At 43.1% G+C, this 18,471-nt stretch overlaps 4 protein-coding genes across 6 annotated transcripts in view; 2 read left to right on the forward strand and 2 right to left on the reverse strand.

Moving 5' to 3' along the window:
- The window catches only part of skd (mediator complex subunit skuld), a 33,543-nt gene extending 22,640 nt beyond the window's left edge, over positions 1-10,903 (reverse strand). For all 3 annotated transcript variants that reach the window (XM_033474555.2, XM_076524812.1, XM_033474554.2), the window contains exon 1: positions 10,762-10,903. In XM_033474555.2, coding sequence (XP_033330446.1) covers positions 10,762-10,830 — 69 coding nt within the window. In that variant the 5' untranslated portion in view covers positions 10,831-10,903. The remainder of the gene's footprint in view (positions 1-10,761) is intronic.
- A 97-nt stretch (positions 10,904-11,000) lies between these two features.
- On the forward strand, positions 11,001-14,393 carry mRpL50 (mitochondrial ribosomal protein L50). Its single transcript, XM_033474575.2, has 5 exons — positions 11,001-11,136; positions 11,258-11,358; positions 13,391-13,593; positions 13,701-13,820; positions 14,188-14,393. The coding sequence occupies exons 1-5, from the start codon at positions 11,062-11,064 to the stop codon at positions 14,319-14,321; spliced, it is 633 nt and encodes a 210-aa protein (XP_033330466.2). The 5' UTR covers positions 11,001-11,061; the 3' UTR covers positions 14,322-14,393.
- Positions 14,394-14,596: 203 nt separating this feature from the next.
- Positions 14,597-15,968, reverse strand: LOC117222718 (uncharacterized). Its single transcript, XM_033474576.2, has 4 exons — positions 15,822-15,968; positions 15,168-15,311; positions 14,940-15,086; positions 14,597-14,852 (listed from the first exon to the last, which is right to left on the reverse strand). The coding sequence occupies exons 1-4, from the start codon at positions 15,903-15,905 to the stop codon at positions 14,712-14,714; spliced, it is 516 nt and encodes a 171-aa protein (XP_033330467.2). The 5' UTR covers positions 15,906-15,968; the 3' UTR covers positions 14,597-14,711.
- Positions 15,969-17,570: 1,602 nt separating this feature from the next.
- LOC117222729 (peroxisomal leader peptide-processing protease) overlaps positions 17,571-18,471 on the forward strand; it is a 32,399-nt gene continuing 31,498 nt past the window's right edge. Inside the window, exon 1 of the mRNA XM_033474596.2 lies at positions 17,571-18,266. The gene's annotated coding sequence lies outside the window, so the exon portion shown is untranslated. The remainder of the gene's footprint in view (positions 18,267-18,471) is intronic.

Raw genomic sequence — 18,471 nt, forward strand, 5'->3', positions numbered from 1 at the left:
ATTGTCCACAGAAATGGACAATTTAGGAAGAGGAGATACGATTATCCGAGCCTTGCGGCTCGTTTTCATAATTGTTGACAATTTATAACTATAAAATAATCGTATCTGCTCTTCCCAAATTGTCCAGTTTTGTGGACAATCCGGGCGTCAATTAGAGAGACATTACTGTACACGTTATTCTACAGGGTTTCCCAAAAATGTCTCGCGATCCGAAAGTGGCGGGTTCCTCGGGTCATTCGAAGCAACTTCTTCCTTTATAAAAATTTTCTCCGAGGCACCGTTAACAAGTTATTAACGAAAAACAGTGACCAATGAACGGCGAGCTCGGCTGGCGCGAGGCGACCGAGCCAATGAGCGGAACCGGGCTTCGCGCGCTGGTTGGATGGGCCGCCTCGCGTCGGCCGTACTCGATTCTTATTGGTCAGTGTTTTTCGTTAATAACTCGTTAACGGTGCCTCGGAGAACATTTTTGTAAAGGAAAAAGTTGCTTCAAATGACCTCAGGAACCTCCCATTTCCGGATTGCGAGACATTCTTGGGACACCCTGTATATCCTGGTGGAGTATAGGGTAACGCGGGCAAATATCGCTCCTCGAATCGTAAATTGTACTTCGCGAGAAGTACATACTACACCGATGGCCGCAGAAATTCCGCCGCTCCGGAGATATCGATCTCCTCGGTAATCGACTGTGCCGAGTTACTAATTGTGTCGGACGATGTTATTATAATATCCAAAGCCGCCGTTAAAAACGATCGAATGCCGTTACACGCGTGATACGTGCGCACGAATATCGGAGGATTTATGTTTGAAAATGTTTGCTTTCAAATGACTAGAATCCCTGCGAACGCGTTAAGTTCCGGTGAATATGCTAATTCGGTGAACGCGTGTATATAGGTGTGTAGGTGTACTCGGTGGTCGATGCGCGCGCGTAAGCAAATGTGTTCGTCGGCTTCGAAATGTAAACACCTAAGAGTCGATTTTCACGGCTGTTTTAGCAACGACAAAACAACAATTTTGGACATACGACAGAAACAGGAGCGAACAAATGGAAATACAGTAATGTGTCTCCCTAATTGACGCTCGGATTGTCCACAAAAATGGACAATTTGGGAAGAGGAGTCTTCCAAATGCCACTCGTTTTTATAGTTACCGATTGTCAGCGATTAGAAAAACATAGCGCAAAGCCTGAATAATCGTATCTCCTGTTCCCAAATTGTCCATTTTTCTGCACGATCTAAGCGTCAGTTGGGGAGACATTACTGTATGCATCCTTATCGCGTATCGAGTCGTTTACAGATTTGTTCGTTTCACGCATCGATCATGAAATTTGTTCCGAGAACAAACACTGTGCAGGAAACTATCATCGACTCCCGTATCTTTCTGAAAAGCATCCGGATTTATCTATGCAGCCAATTATTAGTCAACCGCTTATCGAACGATTCGAATCGTCGACTAGTTATCAACCTCCGGAGACAAATTAAAACTCTCTGCAATACAATCTCATTATTCAAAGCTGTATCGATTGATCTCTCCCTCTGATCGTTAACAACATTACTCGAAACGATCGTTGTTTCTCGCGTGTCTTCGTTTATTTTCGCTGCCAGATTTTCATAACAAAAGAAGCAAATTTTCTTTGGACTTCGATGAAACGAATAACGATTAGAACCGAGCCGCGGTAAATTCTCCCTAATTGTCCATTCTTGTTTCCAAGCTGAGGGGGTCAAGTAGGGAGAATTTGCTGTGCTGTAGTCGCGGATCGACGCTGCGTTCTCTGGTACATGTGCGCAAAAATTAGCTCGCGCCGTTTCTTCCGTTTTCATCCACAACGCCGCCACCCTCACCCCCCCCCCGTCCCCATTGTTCCACGCCTCTGTCTCGATCAATAATTCGATGTGCGTTTTGGGGACAATGCTCGGACTAATACGGGGATAAATGTTAATGCAGGTAACCTCGCTGTGCCCCGCTGCACTACAGCGTGGTCGAAAAAATGATTCCATTACGCATAGTGCGTACTCGTATTACAGGTATGTGTACATATTTGCGTACACTATTCGATAAGAGACCGTCTCGTTTAGTCGTTAACCCGAAACCTAGCGAGCCCTAAAAGTAACCGTCTCCTATTACTGTATAATTTATAACGATGCGAAGAACGCATTTATTTTCAACCTTTCGCCACTTTTTATCGCAATTAGACGGCGCAGATATTTCGAAATATAAATTGCTATATAATATAAATATAAATATAATAAATAAATAAATATAAATTTAATAAATAAAAATCTAATATAAAATCTAATAAATATAATAAATAAAAATCTAATAAAATCTAATAAATATAAATTTCACTACGCGAAATCGAAATTGCCTAAATTATAATCGACCGCAAAATTATAATTTATCGCGATAAAACATTGAACATTTTCTGGCCTAAATGCACCCATCGAATCGACAGACTTTAATTATAACAAACGTTTCGACGAAGTCTTTTGCCAATCGAATAATAGAAATTGCTGTTGCACAGCGGGAACAGTGGAAATACCGATACCATTGAACCGTCGGAAGTGCATCTCGAAAAAATATGTTTCGACCTATAAATCCGAGAACGATCGTGTTAATTCGAGGATATTGTTCGAAGATCGGCTACGCGAAGAATCGAAGCAACGAAGACGCCGAGAGAGAGAGGATCTAAGAATATTTTGTTTCCGATTCCGACGATGTTTATTTTGCATCGGAAGTTCTCGCGTAATCTAGCGCCAACGCGCGTGTGTACACGATGCGCCGGAATATCATTGGAATTGCAAAATAATGTTTCAGAGAGTCGAATGTCGCACGGTAATAGCATCGACGAAGGACGTCGCTGTCGCTCGACAATTATTTCGCTCGGTGATTACCTTAGAGAGCCCTGCGAAGGTCACGACCGTGCACCAAACCATCTCGCGGTTTGTTACCGGTGGTATCGCTGCTGCGCTATCGCTAAATAAATATCGGCGACAGGCCAAATTCGAAGCCAAACAACAGATTATGCGAATATGTCGCCGCAATGTCAACCAATTAGCATCGCGATGCGGTTCTCCCTTGACACCGAGCAACGTTCGTCCGACGCATTTTCTTGCGTTTTTTTCTTTTGCACTTTCTCTAACGTTCAATCTTTCAGCCCTGACCGACGAGCATGTGCTCGTCGCGGGAAGAATTGACTAAAATTGACTAATTGACGCTCAGATTGTGCAGGAAAATGGACAATTTAGAAAAAGAGGAGACTCGATTATTCGATCCTTACGGTTCATTTTCATAGCTACGAATTGTCAACAACTATAAAAAGGAGCTACAAGATTCTCAAATAATCGTATCTTCTCTTCCCAAATTGTCCATTTTTATACAAAATCCGAGCGTCAGTAAGGGAGACATGTACTTGCCGCTTACAGTAATGTCTCCCTTACTGACGCTCGGATTGTCCACAAAAATGGACAATTTAGGAAGAGAGGAGACACGATTATTCGATCCTTGCGGCTCGTTTTCACAATTGTTGACAACTTATAACTATAAAGACAAACCGAAAGGCTCGAGTAATCGTATCTCCTCCTTCTAAATTGTCCATTTATGTGCACAATCCGAGCGTCAGTAAGGGAGACATATTACTGTGCTTCGCTACTCGAGCTCGCATTTTCTGTCGAGCACTTTGGCAAACCTGCGCCTACAAGTCGAAGCTAACACGTAAGTATACCAAGGCCTGAAAGTACTCGACCAACGTAAGGTTGCGTTGCGACAACGGAAAGGCTCTATTCGTTTAGACGTTTCGCCATTTTCGTTGCAGCACGCGCTCGAATTAAGAATTTTCATTCGATGATGTTCTACGAGAGAGAATCTTTGTAATTTGAATGATTTTCAATGGAAAGACGAGAAACCGTTTCTCTCCTGGCAATCGAGAACAATGTTGACGAAAATCACGACGACCGTTTCCTGCGAAACAGCCTGTACCAGCAAGTACAATTAATGCTCGAGCAATAATTAGACAGCAGACTTAATATAAATCGATTTATGGGAAAAATAGTTCACGATGTTTTTAGCTTATTAAACCATCGAAAGACGAGAAGTATACGCGCATCTTCGTCGAAATCTTGTTTCGAGCAAATCTCGATACGGATAACTTTCGTTTCGCCGGAAGATCTGCGATGCTCGTAGCGCGGCAAAGGGTTAAATTCCGTGCGCTATACCGTGTCCGCTCTACCGAGTCTGTCGCAAACTGATTTTTCCCTGTTTGCGGGCAAGGAAAGGATGGCGAGGAGAGGACGGAACCGCGAGAAGAGGACCGTTTATTCTGGTTACATCAGGCGGTCGTCGGTTGTGACCGATTTCTCGAGCGAGATACGCGCGAGCACGCGGCTTCTTGGTCGACGTCGACGTCGACCAAGAAACGAGTCATCGGCGGCTGGCTAGCGGCTAGCTTCGCTAGGATATTATGCTGAAACTGGTGCTCCGCGGTGGTGGTGGTGGTGGTGGTGGGGGTGGCGGCGGCGGCGATGGAGGTGGAGGGAAACAGGAGAGCCCGTAGGGGGGTTTCAGGCTGCCTGGCTAGGTGAAAGCCTTGCACCGCGAGGACGTGACGTGTAAAGAAGTGACTACAACAGAGTTTACGCACCGCTCCTTCGGTTTTAGCTCCGGCACTTTTGCTCACCGGTGACCTCGGTACACCCTGCCTTCGTCTTCTCCTCCTCGGCGATCCTCGCTCGCCGTTTTTCCGTGCACAGTCTCCTCGCACCAAGGAAAACTCGAACGAGAATCGCCTCGGTCGAGGCTCGTTTCGCGATCCCGCGCCGTTAAACGCTGCCATGGAAAATTCATTTCAAGCTTTCTTAACACGTTCGCCAACGTCCTGTCGTCGTCGTTTCTTTCCACGACCGTTTTTTTACGGTCGCGGCGCGTTCGATTGCCGGCTCAACGTGTGCCACCTTTTATCGGACGTTTCACGTTCGATCGTTTTAAACACCCTCCCCCCTTCTTAACGAAGCTGTGCTGATACATGTGGCATCGGGCACGGTTCGAATCTGTTGGAAATCTCCACCTGGCATCGACCATCGCGCGTACACAATATGTCCACGAGTCAAGAATTGTCAAGAATTATAGTTAAAAAAAACGGCCCAAAAACCGCAAAAAACGGCCCAAAAGCCGCGAAAACGGCCAAAATTGCAAAATTTAAGTTGGTAATTTAAAAGAAATTAATAAAATCCATTAAATTAGTATACGATACAAATTTATCCCATACTATAACCATCTAATTCAATAACAATCTTAAATTAATATAATTAAAATAATTTTAATTAAATATAATTTTAATAGAATTACTATATTAATCAAACAAAATATCTCTTATAATAAATTATATTAAAAATAATTTCAATTATCTATTAAATAAAATTTCAACTGAAATACCCTTTCATTCAAAAAAAAAGTTCTAGTAAGTCTAGACATTGTTGTAAAACAATATGGATTAATACATTGACGTTCTTGAACACTTTCAATCTGGCCACCCGCTACACATGGCACTTGCTACACGGCATTATGTGTCGCAAAGAAACGCATCGTGCGTCGATCTCTGGTGGACGAGCAGAAGAACATATAGGTCAATATAAAATAATAATAATATTATATAATAATAATAATAATAATAATAATAATAATAATAATATATACAGGGTGTCCCAATAATGTCTCGCAATCCGGAAATGACGGGTTCCTCGGATCATTTGAAGCAACTTTTTCCTTTACAAAAATGTTCTCCGAGGTACCGTTAACGAGTTATTAACGAAAAACAGTGACCAATAAGAATCGAGTACGGCCGACCAGCGCGCGAAGCCCAGATCCGCTTATTGGCTCGGTCGCCTCGCGCCAGCCGAGCTCGCCTCTCATTGGTTGATTTCGATTAATTTTCTATAAGATATCGCAAAACCATTCCGGTTTCTCATTCTTCGTATTATCAATGTTTTATAATTTCATTTCGTTATAGAATATCGCATCCCGTTTCTTCTAGTCCTAGATTCATTGTTCATTATTTACATCCAAAGATTACATAGTCCTTCGACCACTGGGTTCAATTTATTCTTAAACTGCATACGGCATTCTATGCGATATGTATAATAATTTAGATTTCACAAATGTGCGATTAAACTCGAAATATTGTATAATAATAATAAATAATAAATAGTAAATATCAAAGTACGGCACAAGATCGGCATTGCCAAATGTTTATTTTAACAGTTAACCAACCAAATGAGATCTCCCGGTTTTAAATTCAGTCGATCGACGACCGATCAATGAAAAATGAAAAATGATTGCTTGATTTTATTAAGATTTGCAAGAGGTACGAATGCCGAAGAAGTAATCCAGATGCCAATATAAGTTCGCTTCATAATTTTTCTTTAATCGAATGAAATATTTTAATTTTATGAAAATTTTTGAGCGGTCCTGCAAGTGTTAAAAACAATGGCTTGCCGAAAATTCGAATTAGAAATTTCCACGGACGTTGGAAATTGTCACGGTGGCGGATTACGCTCCGATTGTTTCGTCAGCCTCGAAGCTGCGCACGGCAAGCAAGCAGGTTCTTTTGTGACGAGAAAAATAACAGTACGCCGGAATCCCGTATAAATTCTAGAAGGCTACGTGACTGCGTGCACTTCAGTCATTCCATTCCATTCCGCCGTCGACGTAGCGTAGAAGGAAGTTCACGCTCCTCTTATTATTATTGCCCTACGCGCACCGTTCGTTCCTTGTTGCGATCCGTAATAGCGATTCTCCGGCGACGGCAGCGCGAGCGCCGAGCGGCGCGTTTCGAAATTCGTGTTAATTCCGTTGCGCAAACCGTTTCTCGACGTTTCCCGCCGTCCGAGAGATTTTCAAAGATTTTTCGAGATTTCGTCGCGAGAGACGCGGGCTCGCCGTCGCGCGAGAATTCGGGGCTCGCGGATTCGTCCCCCCCACCCCGACGGTTCGACTCACTGTCCAGGATGAGCGCCGCTGCGCCCCGGTGCATCGCTTCGGTCTAGCCGATGGCAGCTACAGTTTTACCGGTCAATACCAACCGATTAACAATCTACACCGTACAATCCCTCCGGTTCGATTTCTAAAAATATTTTCAATTCCGTTCCGGTTACGAGTGAACCAACTATACTTGGTCATTTTCGATCGATTGTTCGACGTATATGCGCCCATTGTGCACCACCTTCCTCGTCCGGGAAAATAAGAAAGCGAACATTTGCAACGCGACGTTTCTGCGCGGTCGAAATCTAACCTAACAGCAACCGAACAGATATTCCGGTTGTTTTTTAAAAGATTTTGAAACATTAGGTAAACTAACTGCTCGACGCGACTCGTCGCGACTCGTCGCCTAGCCCACTTTTAACCCCCTTTGCACTCGAGCGGTGACTCTGATTAAATTAAATATGATTCCATTAAAATTTATGATATCACGTTCTAAAATAATTTTTACACTAGCAAAGTTTAGATTTAAAAAGTTAAAATTATTTTAGATTTGAAATAGCTTCGAAAAAATTATATTATAACTATTATATTATATTATATTATTATTATATATTATATTATAATAAAAAATATATATATAATATAATAATAATATAAATAATATAATAATTAATAAAAATTATTTTTAGTTGAAATAGCTTCGAGCGCGAAGGGTTAAGTACAAGACGCCCGACCGTCTCTGTAGAAATATCGCACCGCACATAAACGCAGAAATTCGAGGAGCGAATAACGCGATCGAGCGACGCGAACGCGCGGAGATTTTTGCGAAGGTCGAAGGTAGCTCGAAACTGCGGATAACTGCGGCGGTCCCTAACCCCCGCGCGCGTCGTCCGAGGGAGCACTGTACTGTACGCGCTGCTGGGAAACTGTGTAACATTTCCGCCAATTAAAAAACCGGAGGAACGGGCATGGAAACCGTGACTAGCAGCAGCAGCAGTTCGAAGCCGGATAGAATTCAAAGGAACGTCGGAATCGTTTCCAGGATCGGGTACACACACACACGTTAATGCTATAGGGGGGCCGAACTGTCGTCGACGTAATCGAACTTTATCGGGGGAAAGTCGTAGGTGTAGCCGAAACGAAAGAATACGGTTTTCTCCCTACGGACGTCGTCGGCAGGCCTGACAACCGTCGAATTTAGCGCTAGGATTATCGAGCGCTGAAACCGACCGACGATATTTCGCGAGAGTCTTTCCGAAATAATTTCATAGAAACGGGAACTGCCGATAAAAAATATGTAAAATGGAAACTATCGTTTCCATGGTCGTCTTTTAAATTGTTCAACGCGAAGAGATCGGATCTGCGTGTGCGTACATCGTATAAGTACCATTTCGAGGCACGTATCGAAATTGTGGACGCGGAATACGCGGAGAGTTTCGCTAAAATTTAGGTTAGCTTACTTTCGCTGCGAGATTCGCGGTGAAATAGAAGCGAGGAGAATTTGTCAAAATAATATTATATTTTATATATATAATATTATTATGATATAATAATAATAATAATATTATTATAATATTATATATAATATTATATTATATTTTATTAATAAAATATTCTCTGCGGCCGTCGAGAAAAATCGGTTAACGATCGTGATCATCAGAAAAAGAGCGTACCGTCGAAAGAGCTCTTTCGGTAATGTTTCTCGAGCGACTGAAAAATCTGTCCGTCTCGCTCTCTCGCTACCGTGGCCGCGACCACCACTGCGTGTGTAAACTCGCGTTGCGTGGATACCGCGCACCGTCAAAATCAGAAGTCGGAAACGCTGAGAAAGAGCGAGCGCGACTGGAGAGACTGAAGAAATGGCCTTGCGGTGTTACACACACAATACGGTACACAGGGCTGGCTGGCTTCTTCTAAAATAGGTGGACAAAACGCGCAAGAAACCCGCGCCACGCGTCACACTTGCAAAGCGACCGAAGCGTAAATACTCTTTCAAATATTCGGATTATTCGGAAGAATCCTGCTCTCTCCGATTTGCACGCGAGATTCGAACACGTTGCTGCACAGCTCTGTCTGACATTTTGTGGAAGTTTTTCATTTTGAAAAACCGCGGTACCCCGCCCCGTGGCAACGCGAGCGTCATTTATTTACTGTTCTTGTAAACGTGTCACCGGTAAACAACGATCCGCGCACAACGAGCGAATTTTTTCAAAAGAGATCCAGACCTAACCTATACTTGCAACGTTCGGAAATTTAATAATGTTCGAGAACGGTTTCGCGGAAGATATCTTCGGTGCGACAAGTACAGGTTAGGTAGACAGGAATTTTCTACGGTGAAATAGATCGTCCAGCAATTAAAATCGGAGAGCAAGACTCGCGTTTCTAAACGATCACACCATTGTTTACACCATTCTTGTCGACCCGTGAATCACTTCGCGGTGTGAGTCGTCGTTCGCCAGAAATTCGGATGATATCGATTCGAATCGATGCCTCGGACGCAACTATGGAATGCAAGAGGAGAGACGACGTTCCGTCCACGGAAGACACGATGTCCGCTCGTCTCGTGGGACGTTCGTGAGCGGCACCGCTTGGCGGCAGAAGTGACAGAAGTTGACAGGGAAGCGTCCGCGGTCACCGCACAAACTCTGTATCCGTCGAATAAAAAAAACTTGACCGAATAATCTCTCCGACGGCTAAAACGCGTTCTTCTTGCCCGTCGATCGCTTTTATTTCCATGGCATATCGCGCGCTGTGTCACCAGGTAGAAAACGCTCCCTCTCTGTGCACCGATAGGTCGGCGGTGTCGGTGTATCGGTATCCGTAGGTAATCGCATCGGCACCGACGATCGAGGTTATCGGAGTTCGAGACTCGTCGTCTTTCGTTCCTAGTCTCGTTCTGCGACCGGAGAGCAGGACTTTCGAACAGCGGAAACAATGTCTGACACAGTTTTCGAAGCACGTCGAAAGGCGAAAGGAATGTTACGAGAGGCGATCTTGTTATTTGTCTCGAGAGAGAGAGAGAGAGAGAGAGAGAGAAGGCGAGAGCGACGCGTTTCGAAGAGACTCGAACGAGAGATCGCGGATATCGGCGCGAGCACCGCGGCTCTAGGAATCGCGTTCATAATAATTCTCTGCGATAGATGCAACAGCTCTACCGGTTGTCGGCCCTGCTGCTGCGGCTGCTGCAACCTCTTTAACTCTTTGACGAGCAGAGAACTCAGGGCCGACGTGAATCAGGCATGACATTGGGTTGTATAGCAAACTTCAAATCCCACTGACGCGCTCTCCTACATAGTACGCGTACACGTATATGCCCGGATACATGTATGCAAATATAAGCATACGTACATACGTACATATACATATACATATATATAAATATATATATATATATATATATATATATATATATATATATATGCATACGTACGCGTTTTATGTATCACGTACGTACATAAAGCACATACGCGCGTAGTAAATACATGTAACAGTGGCAGAAGGGCGGAGTGGAGGGGATGGGAGGGGAGTGCCGCGATACACAACACCGACGTCGTCGACAACGAACGATCGAGTACTGCCCACGGGAATTCTCCGATATATAGGTTAACCCGGGCGACTCGTACTCGCGACGTAACGCCAAGCGGTACCGTTAAAGCGGCCGTCGTAGAACTTGGTCCCTGTCTGTCGACGTCGACGTCGACGTCGAAGCCCCGTTCGTTCGATACCGGAGACACGGCGAAGATATGCGGGCCGACTCTTGGCAAGAGTGGGCTCCGCCGATCCACTCACCAGTGCGAAGAAATTAGTGTGGCAGTCCTCCAGGCTAGCGCCGTTCGTTTGATGCGACGGATGCGTCATGGCTTCTCCATCGTACGCCGTACACTCATTAGCAACACTTCTCGCGGCGGCGCGCCTCTCTCAGCCCCGAAAATCACACGGCGAGGCCGCTATTATTCGAGAACATTTAGGAGGGTTTTCACTTCTCAATGGCGACCGTAAAATGGCGGACGATAGGAAACAACAAGCGCAGACGCCCGAGGCGACCCCTACCGCTCACTCGCGCAGTTCGCTTCGACGACGGGGAAGAAGATGGCGGCGCTCATCAGGCATGGTTTACTCGCGAATCACTTGAAATGTACATCCTCTATTCTCGCCGCGAACACGGTTAGTGGAGACACTTCACGTACACTTTTTATACACTATCGTCGCCGAACGGCCCTCGCCGGGAGCCGTCGAGTTCACGGGGTACGGTTCCACCGCTAACGAGACCACCGTCATTTTACAGACAAGCTCGCGACACGATATTGCCCGCTTCAAAAGCAAGACACGCAGACCGGTGGTGGAGCGTCGCTTCGAGGACGAGAAGAAGTCTCTTGAAACGAAAGGGTAAATAATACGATCGTCTCGCGTACGACTTTCAACTGAATATTCGCGTTACGTCGCGTCGCTTCCCAGCAGCTAGAGGACACACTGTCGCCATATTGCCGTTTACCATCTCTCGTTCGCCTGCTGGCCAATCGGCGGCCGGGTTTGACAAGTTCCCAGGGTAGGCGCTCGCGATATTGGCGCCCCGCCGGATACGTTCGAATTGTTTACTATTGGAACGCACGAAAAATAATGCGTCGGAACCGCACCGTCGTCGTACCGTCGTTAACGCGAGCACCCAACAACCGTTTCTTTTTCCATTCTACGCGCGACAACGATAACGAGTTTCCCGGATTTTCTCCACGGCAGGAACAATCGTCGAGCTTTTCGAACGCAATCGTATCGTCGGACTACTCGAGACTCGATGTTCAATCGTTCGGATCGTTCGCGTTACGTACGCGTATGCTCCGCTTTACCGAGCGCAGCTAGTATCCGCAGCGAAGCCCGATGCATCTGTACTCGTCGAAATTGCACTCTCGATCTACTGAAATCGTAATTCGGCATCGATTCGAATTACAATCGGTATCCGTGCACCGAATTAGAGTCCACCTTTTTCGCGTGACGTAACGGCGAGCCATACCCTTTTACGCCGCCGTAGAAAAAGTTTCCTTCGCCCAAAATCGCTTGCCGCAATTTCGCTGCTTTAAAGAATATTTCCCATCGTCGACGAGACGTTCGCGACGCCTACTTTTCCGACCTTTCAACTTTTCCAACTTTTGCTTATTATTATTATTATTCGTTTTTTGTTTCGCGGTGAATTGACTCCGTTTTCCAGGCGAATCCAGCGAAATAAATAGAGCGGCGGAGAAAACTGTTTTACGTACTTTGTACGTGGAAGAAAAAACAATGCGTCGACGACGACGTATTTTCATTTTCTATCGCTGCGTTTACATGCTGCTTCGCAGCGGGAACACCTGTTCGGTGGAGACCAAGTTTCTCCGTCCTTGTAATTAAGATTGACAAACTATCTTTTACGTGATGAAACTTTACGTGCGCGCTCGGCGAAATGAAACTGCGATCTAATTTTTCGAAACGACGATGATTCTTTCGTCGATCGGAATCGATAGAATCGGCAGATTCGTCGAAATTCGGTTTAAGCAGAGAGCGGATAAGAATTTCAAAGTCTCTCGTGGAATCGTGTTCGGTGCAGAAACCAAAGCTTTCCATAGCCACGGGGTTTTTCCATCGGCGACTTCGTTCCTGGCCAATATTAGCCATAACTGTATCCCGAGAAAATACAACTGAGGGCACCACTGTACGGCCGTTGAACATCGATCTTGTGTCCCTTCCCCCCTCCCTTCTCGCTTTACACCGTTACCCTCGTCCCCGTCTTCCAAGGGAAGCCGCCCCCTCGCCGCACCGTGTCACAGCCGCGACCGCACGCTGCCAATTTTTCATGCGATACGAAAAATTTGGCGCGAGTCGTCGTCGTCGTCGAACGTACGGATTATCTCGAACGCCGCTAATATCGATCCGCGATGCTCTCCTATCGATTGCTGCGGCGACGAATAGAATTTATCGGAAAATTCGTCGCTACGCCGAGGGTGCACGCCACCCGGCAGCGGCAAAAATCGTATCTACGTATTGCATCGCCGGTATCTTCCGTACAGAAAAACTCTGTGCAGAACTATTTATTTAGTATTTTGTTCGTGATTGCGATTACAAATTCTTCGACGATTTACCTGTAAATTCGCCCGGTACGTTCGAGAACGTTTCGTCGAAACGTGTAGGCTAGGTAGGTGTCTCTTGCAAAATCGATATTTTCAAGTTTCGATGCGCGTAATCGAGGGTAAACGGAAACGGGCTTCCCAAGATAACAATGGTGGCGTCGGAGAATGAGTTTTTCTGCTAAATATTAATTCGGCGTGAACGTGTTCGGGAATACTTCGAAAGTCACGAGATGCTCGTTGCATTATTATATATATAAATAATTAAATAATAATGTTAATAATAATTTATTAGATTTTTTTTCATGTAACATGGATTGTTACAGGTTTCTGAGGTATCGTAAGTCCTACGATCCTCCGAAGGACGCGTCCACCCGAATAGATAGAATCTGCAAGAAGCAGTCAATCTCAATGAGCGATGAAACGCAACTGACCGATCCGCTGCAACGTTTCGAGCTTTTCGTGGCTTGCGAGAAAGAATTTCAGCATTCCGTGCCTAATTCTATTCTCTATGAAATCGAGACGGTCGGTAAGTCGTCCGGAAACGTTGATCGCATGGAATATATTTACAAAACTGTAAATATATATATTTACAAAACGTTGTTCGAACTGAAAAATTTAACTTTGTATTTTTAGGTGATCTGAAAAATTTCTATGGAACGTCTGTGAGCGTCCAAACTCCATTGGATGCTATGCGCAACAAAGATTTACCGAAAAATTTGCACATCAATTACGAGTATCACCGATTCCATCCCGGCAAGTTGATCGATTAGAAATTCTTAATTCTCACTATGCCGGTGGGGGCCACTTTGGGGCCATTTTAAAAAACTGAAATAACATTTGAACTATATTTCTTGGCTGTTAAAAGGCAGCAAACTGACTACAGCATTGTGCTTATTTAACTAAGAATTAAGTACAAAAATTCAACGGATGACATATCTTAATTTTAGGAATATTACCGCCATCTTCGATATTTTTTGTTTATATCTAAAATTTCCAAGCTATTATGCCGGCGTCGAACAGAAGAATCATATCTAAGATCCGCGGACGGCACAGTGTTAATAATTATCGTTACCATCGCAAGAATGAGAAACTAACTAATTCTTCGATGATGTTGTTTCAGATACGGACACACTGTTCGGCGGTAAAACTGCGTTCCCGAAGAGTTCCACCATTGTAACCGGTTTGAAATACAAGAAGATATATCCAGGACATCAACAGGACGATCCATACCTCGAAGAATTACTTAAAATCTAAGGAACGCTATGCATATTCGCGATATCGTTAATTGCGTCGTGTAGAAGACAAATAAATATCGTTGTTTCTAGATCTTGAGCGTTCCAGATTACTAAAATTGAGTTCCCGAAGTCGTTCAACGACTTTGTTCAAGTTATTGTTACTCTTAGATACGATCATTCGCAATCCAGCAACGCTGTCGAACAAAAATTTTCCCTTTCGTATAATATTATGAATGCTTAAACTGTTGTTGCAAAGGTTTCGAAACGCGACGAAGAAATAAAGCAACAAAAGCGTATGATGCGCTAGGTATTTTATTTACTGCAAACGAAACAAACTAATCGCATACGTGATACCATAAAACGTGCATTCACATCTGCGACTGTATTACATTCTGAAACGGTTATCTCTTTACGCAGAAATTGTTAGGTCAAGGAACAAGCCACCGAGTTTTTCATTATTGACAGTAACTGCTGCGACAGCTTTGTAATCACCTTCGTCGAAACTGTCGAACCATGCACTAACATCGCACTGACTGGCTGTTTGCTCGCCCTAGAAGACGAAGTATTCGCGTAAACGGTTCGTCGAAGATTCAAGATCTTAGCTTGGGTCTAAAATTGTGAAACTATGGTCCCTTACCTCTTGTATAGAACAGGATTCGTCGTCGGGCTCCGGGGCATCGATGGATCCGCATATGTTCATTTGTTGGAACTCCTTCATCGGTTGCTTCAAAGTTTGGCTGTTCGTGTACACCACAACGCCGTCTTTGTAAACCTCTATTTCCAACTGAGAACAGATTTCTTCGCCAGTTATGTATAATCACCGCGTCGTTAGGGTGATAAACGTGACACTGTCAGTTTACAATACCTGCGCCGCACCCGGACAGCTCTTCTTAATATTCATCAGAAAATTAACGAGATTGTCCCCGACATCTCCGGACATAGAATCTGCTACCGAATTTCCGTCTTCAACTTCTGATTGGAATGAATTTATCGTAACTGTACGATCCGCCTAATAAGTAGAAAAAGAATTAACGCTTATGTTTCAACGGATGATTTTAATTAATTTTAATTAGTTTTAATTTATTTATATATTTTATAATTTTTTTTTATTTTATAATTTATTTATATATTTTAATTTAATTAATTTTAATTAATTTTTAACAACACGGCTGTTGGACGTACAACGCAACTGGTCCATTATCTTATAGAAGAATAATGGAGGTTTTACAACATTTCTATTATATGTACTTGATATATTTCCTGGATATTTTAGAAATTATTTTCAACATTAAGCGACCGAAATATGAAAAGAAATGAGAAAATTCTATTCCTTTTTTGTCAACATTTATTTCATTAAAACTGTGTACGATAACTAAATAAAATCTACTTTCAATTCAGTTTAGGGAAAGCCATCGTCGGAGAGGGCCACTTAGAATTTGAAAATTTTTTCGTTCGCGCCGAGCGAAACTGCGAAATAAATGTGCCGAACCCTGATTTTGGAGTTTAAGCGCGAACTCACCTCGACACGCGACCACCAAGCGACACTCAGTAAAAGCAGAAATGATAATTCTGTCATTCGAGTTGCCATCGTCGCTTTTTGCATCACGTCTGCCGGTTGGTTAGTCGATAAAACTGTGCTTCGCTTAACCAAATGCAGGTATTTAAAGCAACGCTTGAATCGGTGTGCGTTCGAGAGTTTCGTATAACAATCGAATTATCTAACAATTAAATCGTACATAATATGCTTTGTGACACCGGTTGCGTGACACATCTTGCCCCTTATCGATCGCAGATCGTGAGAATTGAAATTGAATTACACGAGAGAAGAGAAACAAAAATATATTATATAAATCCGAGGTAAACGCAAAAACATTTGCGTGCAAAATAAACCATATCCTGATTTTTTTCCTAAAACAGAAGTCGCGTTATTCCGATCTTAACAATAGGGCGGAAATAATTAAGATAATAGTTGATAGAGGATTCGTTGCGTCAGCAGTTAAAAAACAAAAAAAAAACTTTACGATAGATATAACGATTTACTATCGACGACGTCACCCTTCTCTTCTTTTTTTATTAAGCTTCGAAAAATTTAATTTGGGTTTATTTTTGATACAGCTGCATCGAATTTTGATAAAGATTTATATAAATGCAAATGTACATAATTCTCTGAAGCTTATTTCTATTTATCTTATATTTAAAATTATACATGGAATAAGAGAAAAAAAAATAGGCATATGTATAAAATTGGTAAAAATTATATAGAAAGGTTGCATTTTTTCAGAAATATACGTAAAATACGAGTGAGCGATAATATAAAACCTTTCTCAAACTTTGAAGAGAAAAATCAAATTTCATTACTGCATTTTATTGTGCAAAACCTAACACAAGGCGATATAATAAAGGATCGAAAGATATTTCGATACTATCGAAATCTTTAGGAATCTCTCCACCGTCTATATCGTAGGAAAAGAAAAGTTCATTTATTATTGCAAATATCGAATGTTACAGCTAAGTTTCGCTGCTTCGCCCATAAAATATGATATAAAATCCGGCACGAATCATCTGCTCTGAAAAATATAAAAATAACGCCAGAACGCTGAAACTGTTCGCCGGCATTACCCACGGTCGATAACTCTGAGCTGAACAGGCTTAAGATCCGACAAACATTGCAACTTATCTTACGAGCTTTTACGTTTTGGGTATTTAATAATGTCTTTAATCATTTTATTGCTAGCATGCATTTGGTATTTAGACCTGTAATCTGTTATAGATTCGATGTAATTATGCGATAAGCAATAATTTAGAATCTTTTAAATCCAGAAGAGAGCTTGAATAAATTATTTAAAACTTAGGATCCCAAGCCTGTTGCGACGGAGCATTGACGTAACACTGTCGGTAAATTTGTTCAACGGTTCGATTTGTCTAATTCTTGTTCGATATTTCGCCACGAGTGGCGCCACTTATTAAAAATGGCGCAGTATGTACATATGTATTCAAATTTTCAGGAGACCATTTTTGACGGATTGTACGCATTTATTCTTGCTCTTTATTTCGAATTTCCCTCTTCTCTTTCTTCACGTCTCATTTCACTACCCTTAAAAGAGTCTTTTGATCTTCGGTACGTTCGAATTCATTCAATATTCTGTACATATACGCATAAACTTTTCCGACAACGAGAGGCCGAGGAGACAGGTTTAGTTCGGACGTGTACCGCTACGTGGTGATAGTGTTTCGTGTTTCATGATTTTGTTGCGATAAAAAAACCTGGCTATTAAAGAGAAGAAAAATCATAAACAGTTGTAGCAATGTACGGTATGAAATCGAGGAGCAGCATCACCGCGAACATTTCGCGGCCCTCGACTGGCGTGTCTTGGTCGAGGTGATAATTAAAAACAAAATAATAATAAATGCCGGATAATTCCGCCGCATTCCGATCTTCTTCTTCGCAATCGCTTCAACGAAAGTCGAGGTCCGCCTTCGGTCATAGGTCATAGTCCGTCGCACGTATCCAAGTTGCGACGAGTTAGGTATGTACTATCGAGATCACGGACATTCTTACAGCTCTGTGATATGGAAGAAAATCGTCGGGCTTCGTTGGCCGAGGGTTAAACGGGTTCCCGAATCAAAAGCCAGAAATTTATTATCTCTGAAATGACACGCGTGACGCGAAGCTCTCTGAAACACTGTTTTTACCCAGGAATGAATAAATAAATTTGCTTGTACGTCTTTCATCTTGTAAACGTGTGTTACCTCGATCGCACTCAAGATTGATTGATTAATCGATCGATCGATAGATACATAGCTCTAAGATACATGCCTAAAGAGTTCACGATGTTGGTTTGGCCATTGTAAGGAGAACCACGCGGAGTTCGGTGCTGTGAAATTATTAGAAGAATACACGCGAGCGTGACGTAGGCATTTGTAAATATACGAGCAGAGTCGAGTCTTCGGCATTATCCACGAGGTAAGCGATTCTATAATAATGTGCAAATAAGGAGCAAGAAGGTTCCATCGAATTCAACAGGTGTGCACTATAGTATGCTATAAATGTACAAGTACGTTCGAACGCAACGATTTGTCATCGGACCCATGTTCAATTCATCGATCTAATCCGACGTGATTTACCAATAATTGATCGTGCCGCTTTCATCGATACCATTCTCCACGAT

Source organism: Megalopta genalis, chromosome 10 (assembly GCF_051020955.1).
Source record: "Megalopta genalis isolate 19385.01 chromosome 10, iyMegGena1_principal, whole genome shotgun sequence".
NCBI lineage: Eukaryota > Metazoa > Arthropoda > Insecta > Hymenoptera > Halictidae > Megalopta > Megalopta genalis.

Excerpts from the sequence above, each read along its gene's own strand:
- mRpL50 (XM_033474575.2), top strand. The coding sequence starts at position 11,062 with ATGGCGGCGCTCATCAGGCATGGTTTACTCGCGAATCACTTGAAATGT. Across the intron at positions 11,359-13,390 it reads AAGTCTCTTGAAACGAAAGG|GTTTCTGAGGTATCGTAAGT; the intron begins GTAAATAATACG and ends GGATTGTTACAG. Across the intron at positions 13,594-13,700 it reads CTATGAAATCGAGACGGTCG|GTGATCTGAAAAATTTCTAT; the intron begins GTAAGTCGTCCG and ends TTGTATTTTTAG.
- LOC117222718 (XM_033474576.2), bottom strand. The coding sequence starts at position 15,905 with ATGCAAAAAGCGACGATGGCAACTCGAATGACAGAATTATCATTTCTG. Across the intron at positions 15,312-15,821 it reads CTTGGTGGTCGCGTGTCGAG|GCGGATCGTACAGTTACGAT; the intron begins GTGAGTTCGCGC and ends TCTACTTATTAG. Across the intron at positions 15,087-15,167 it reads GCTGTCCGGGTGCGGCGCAG|TTGGAAATAGAGGTTTACAA; the intron begins GTATTGTAAACT and ends ATCTGTTCTCAG.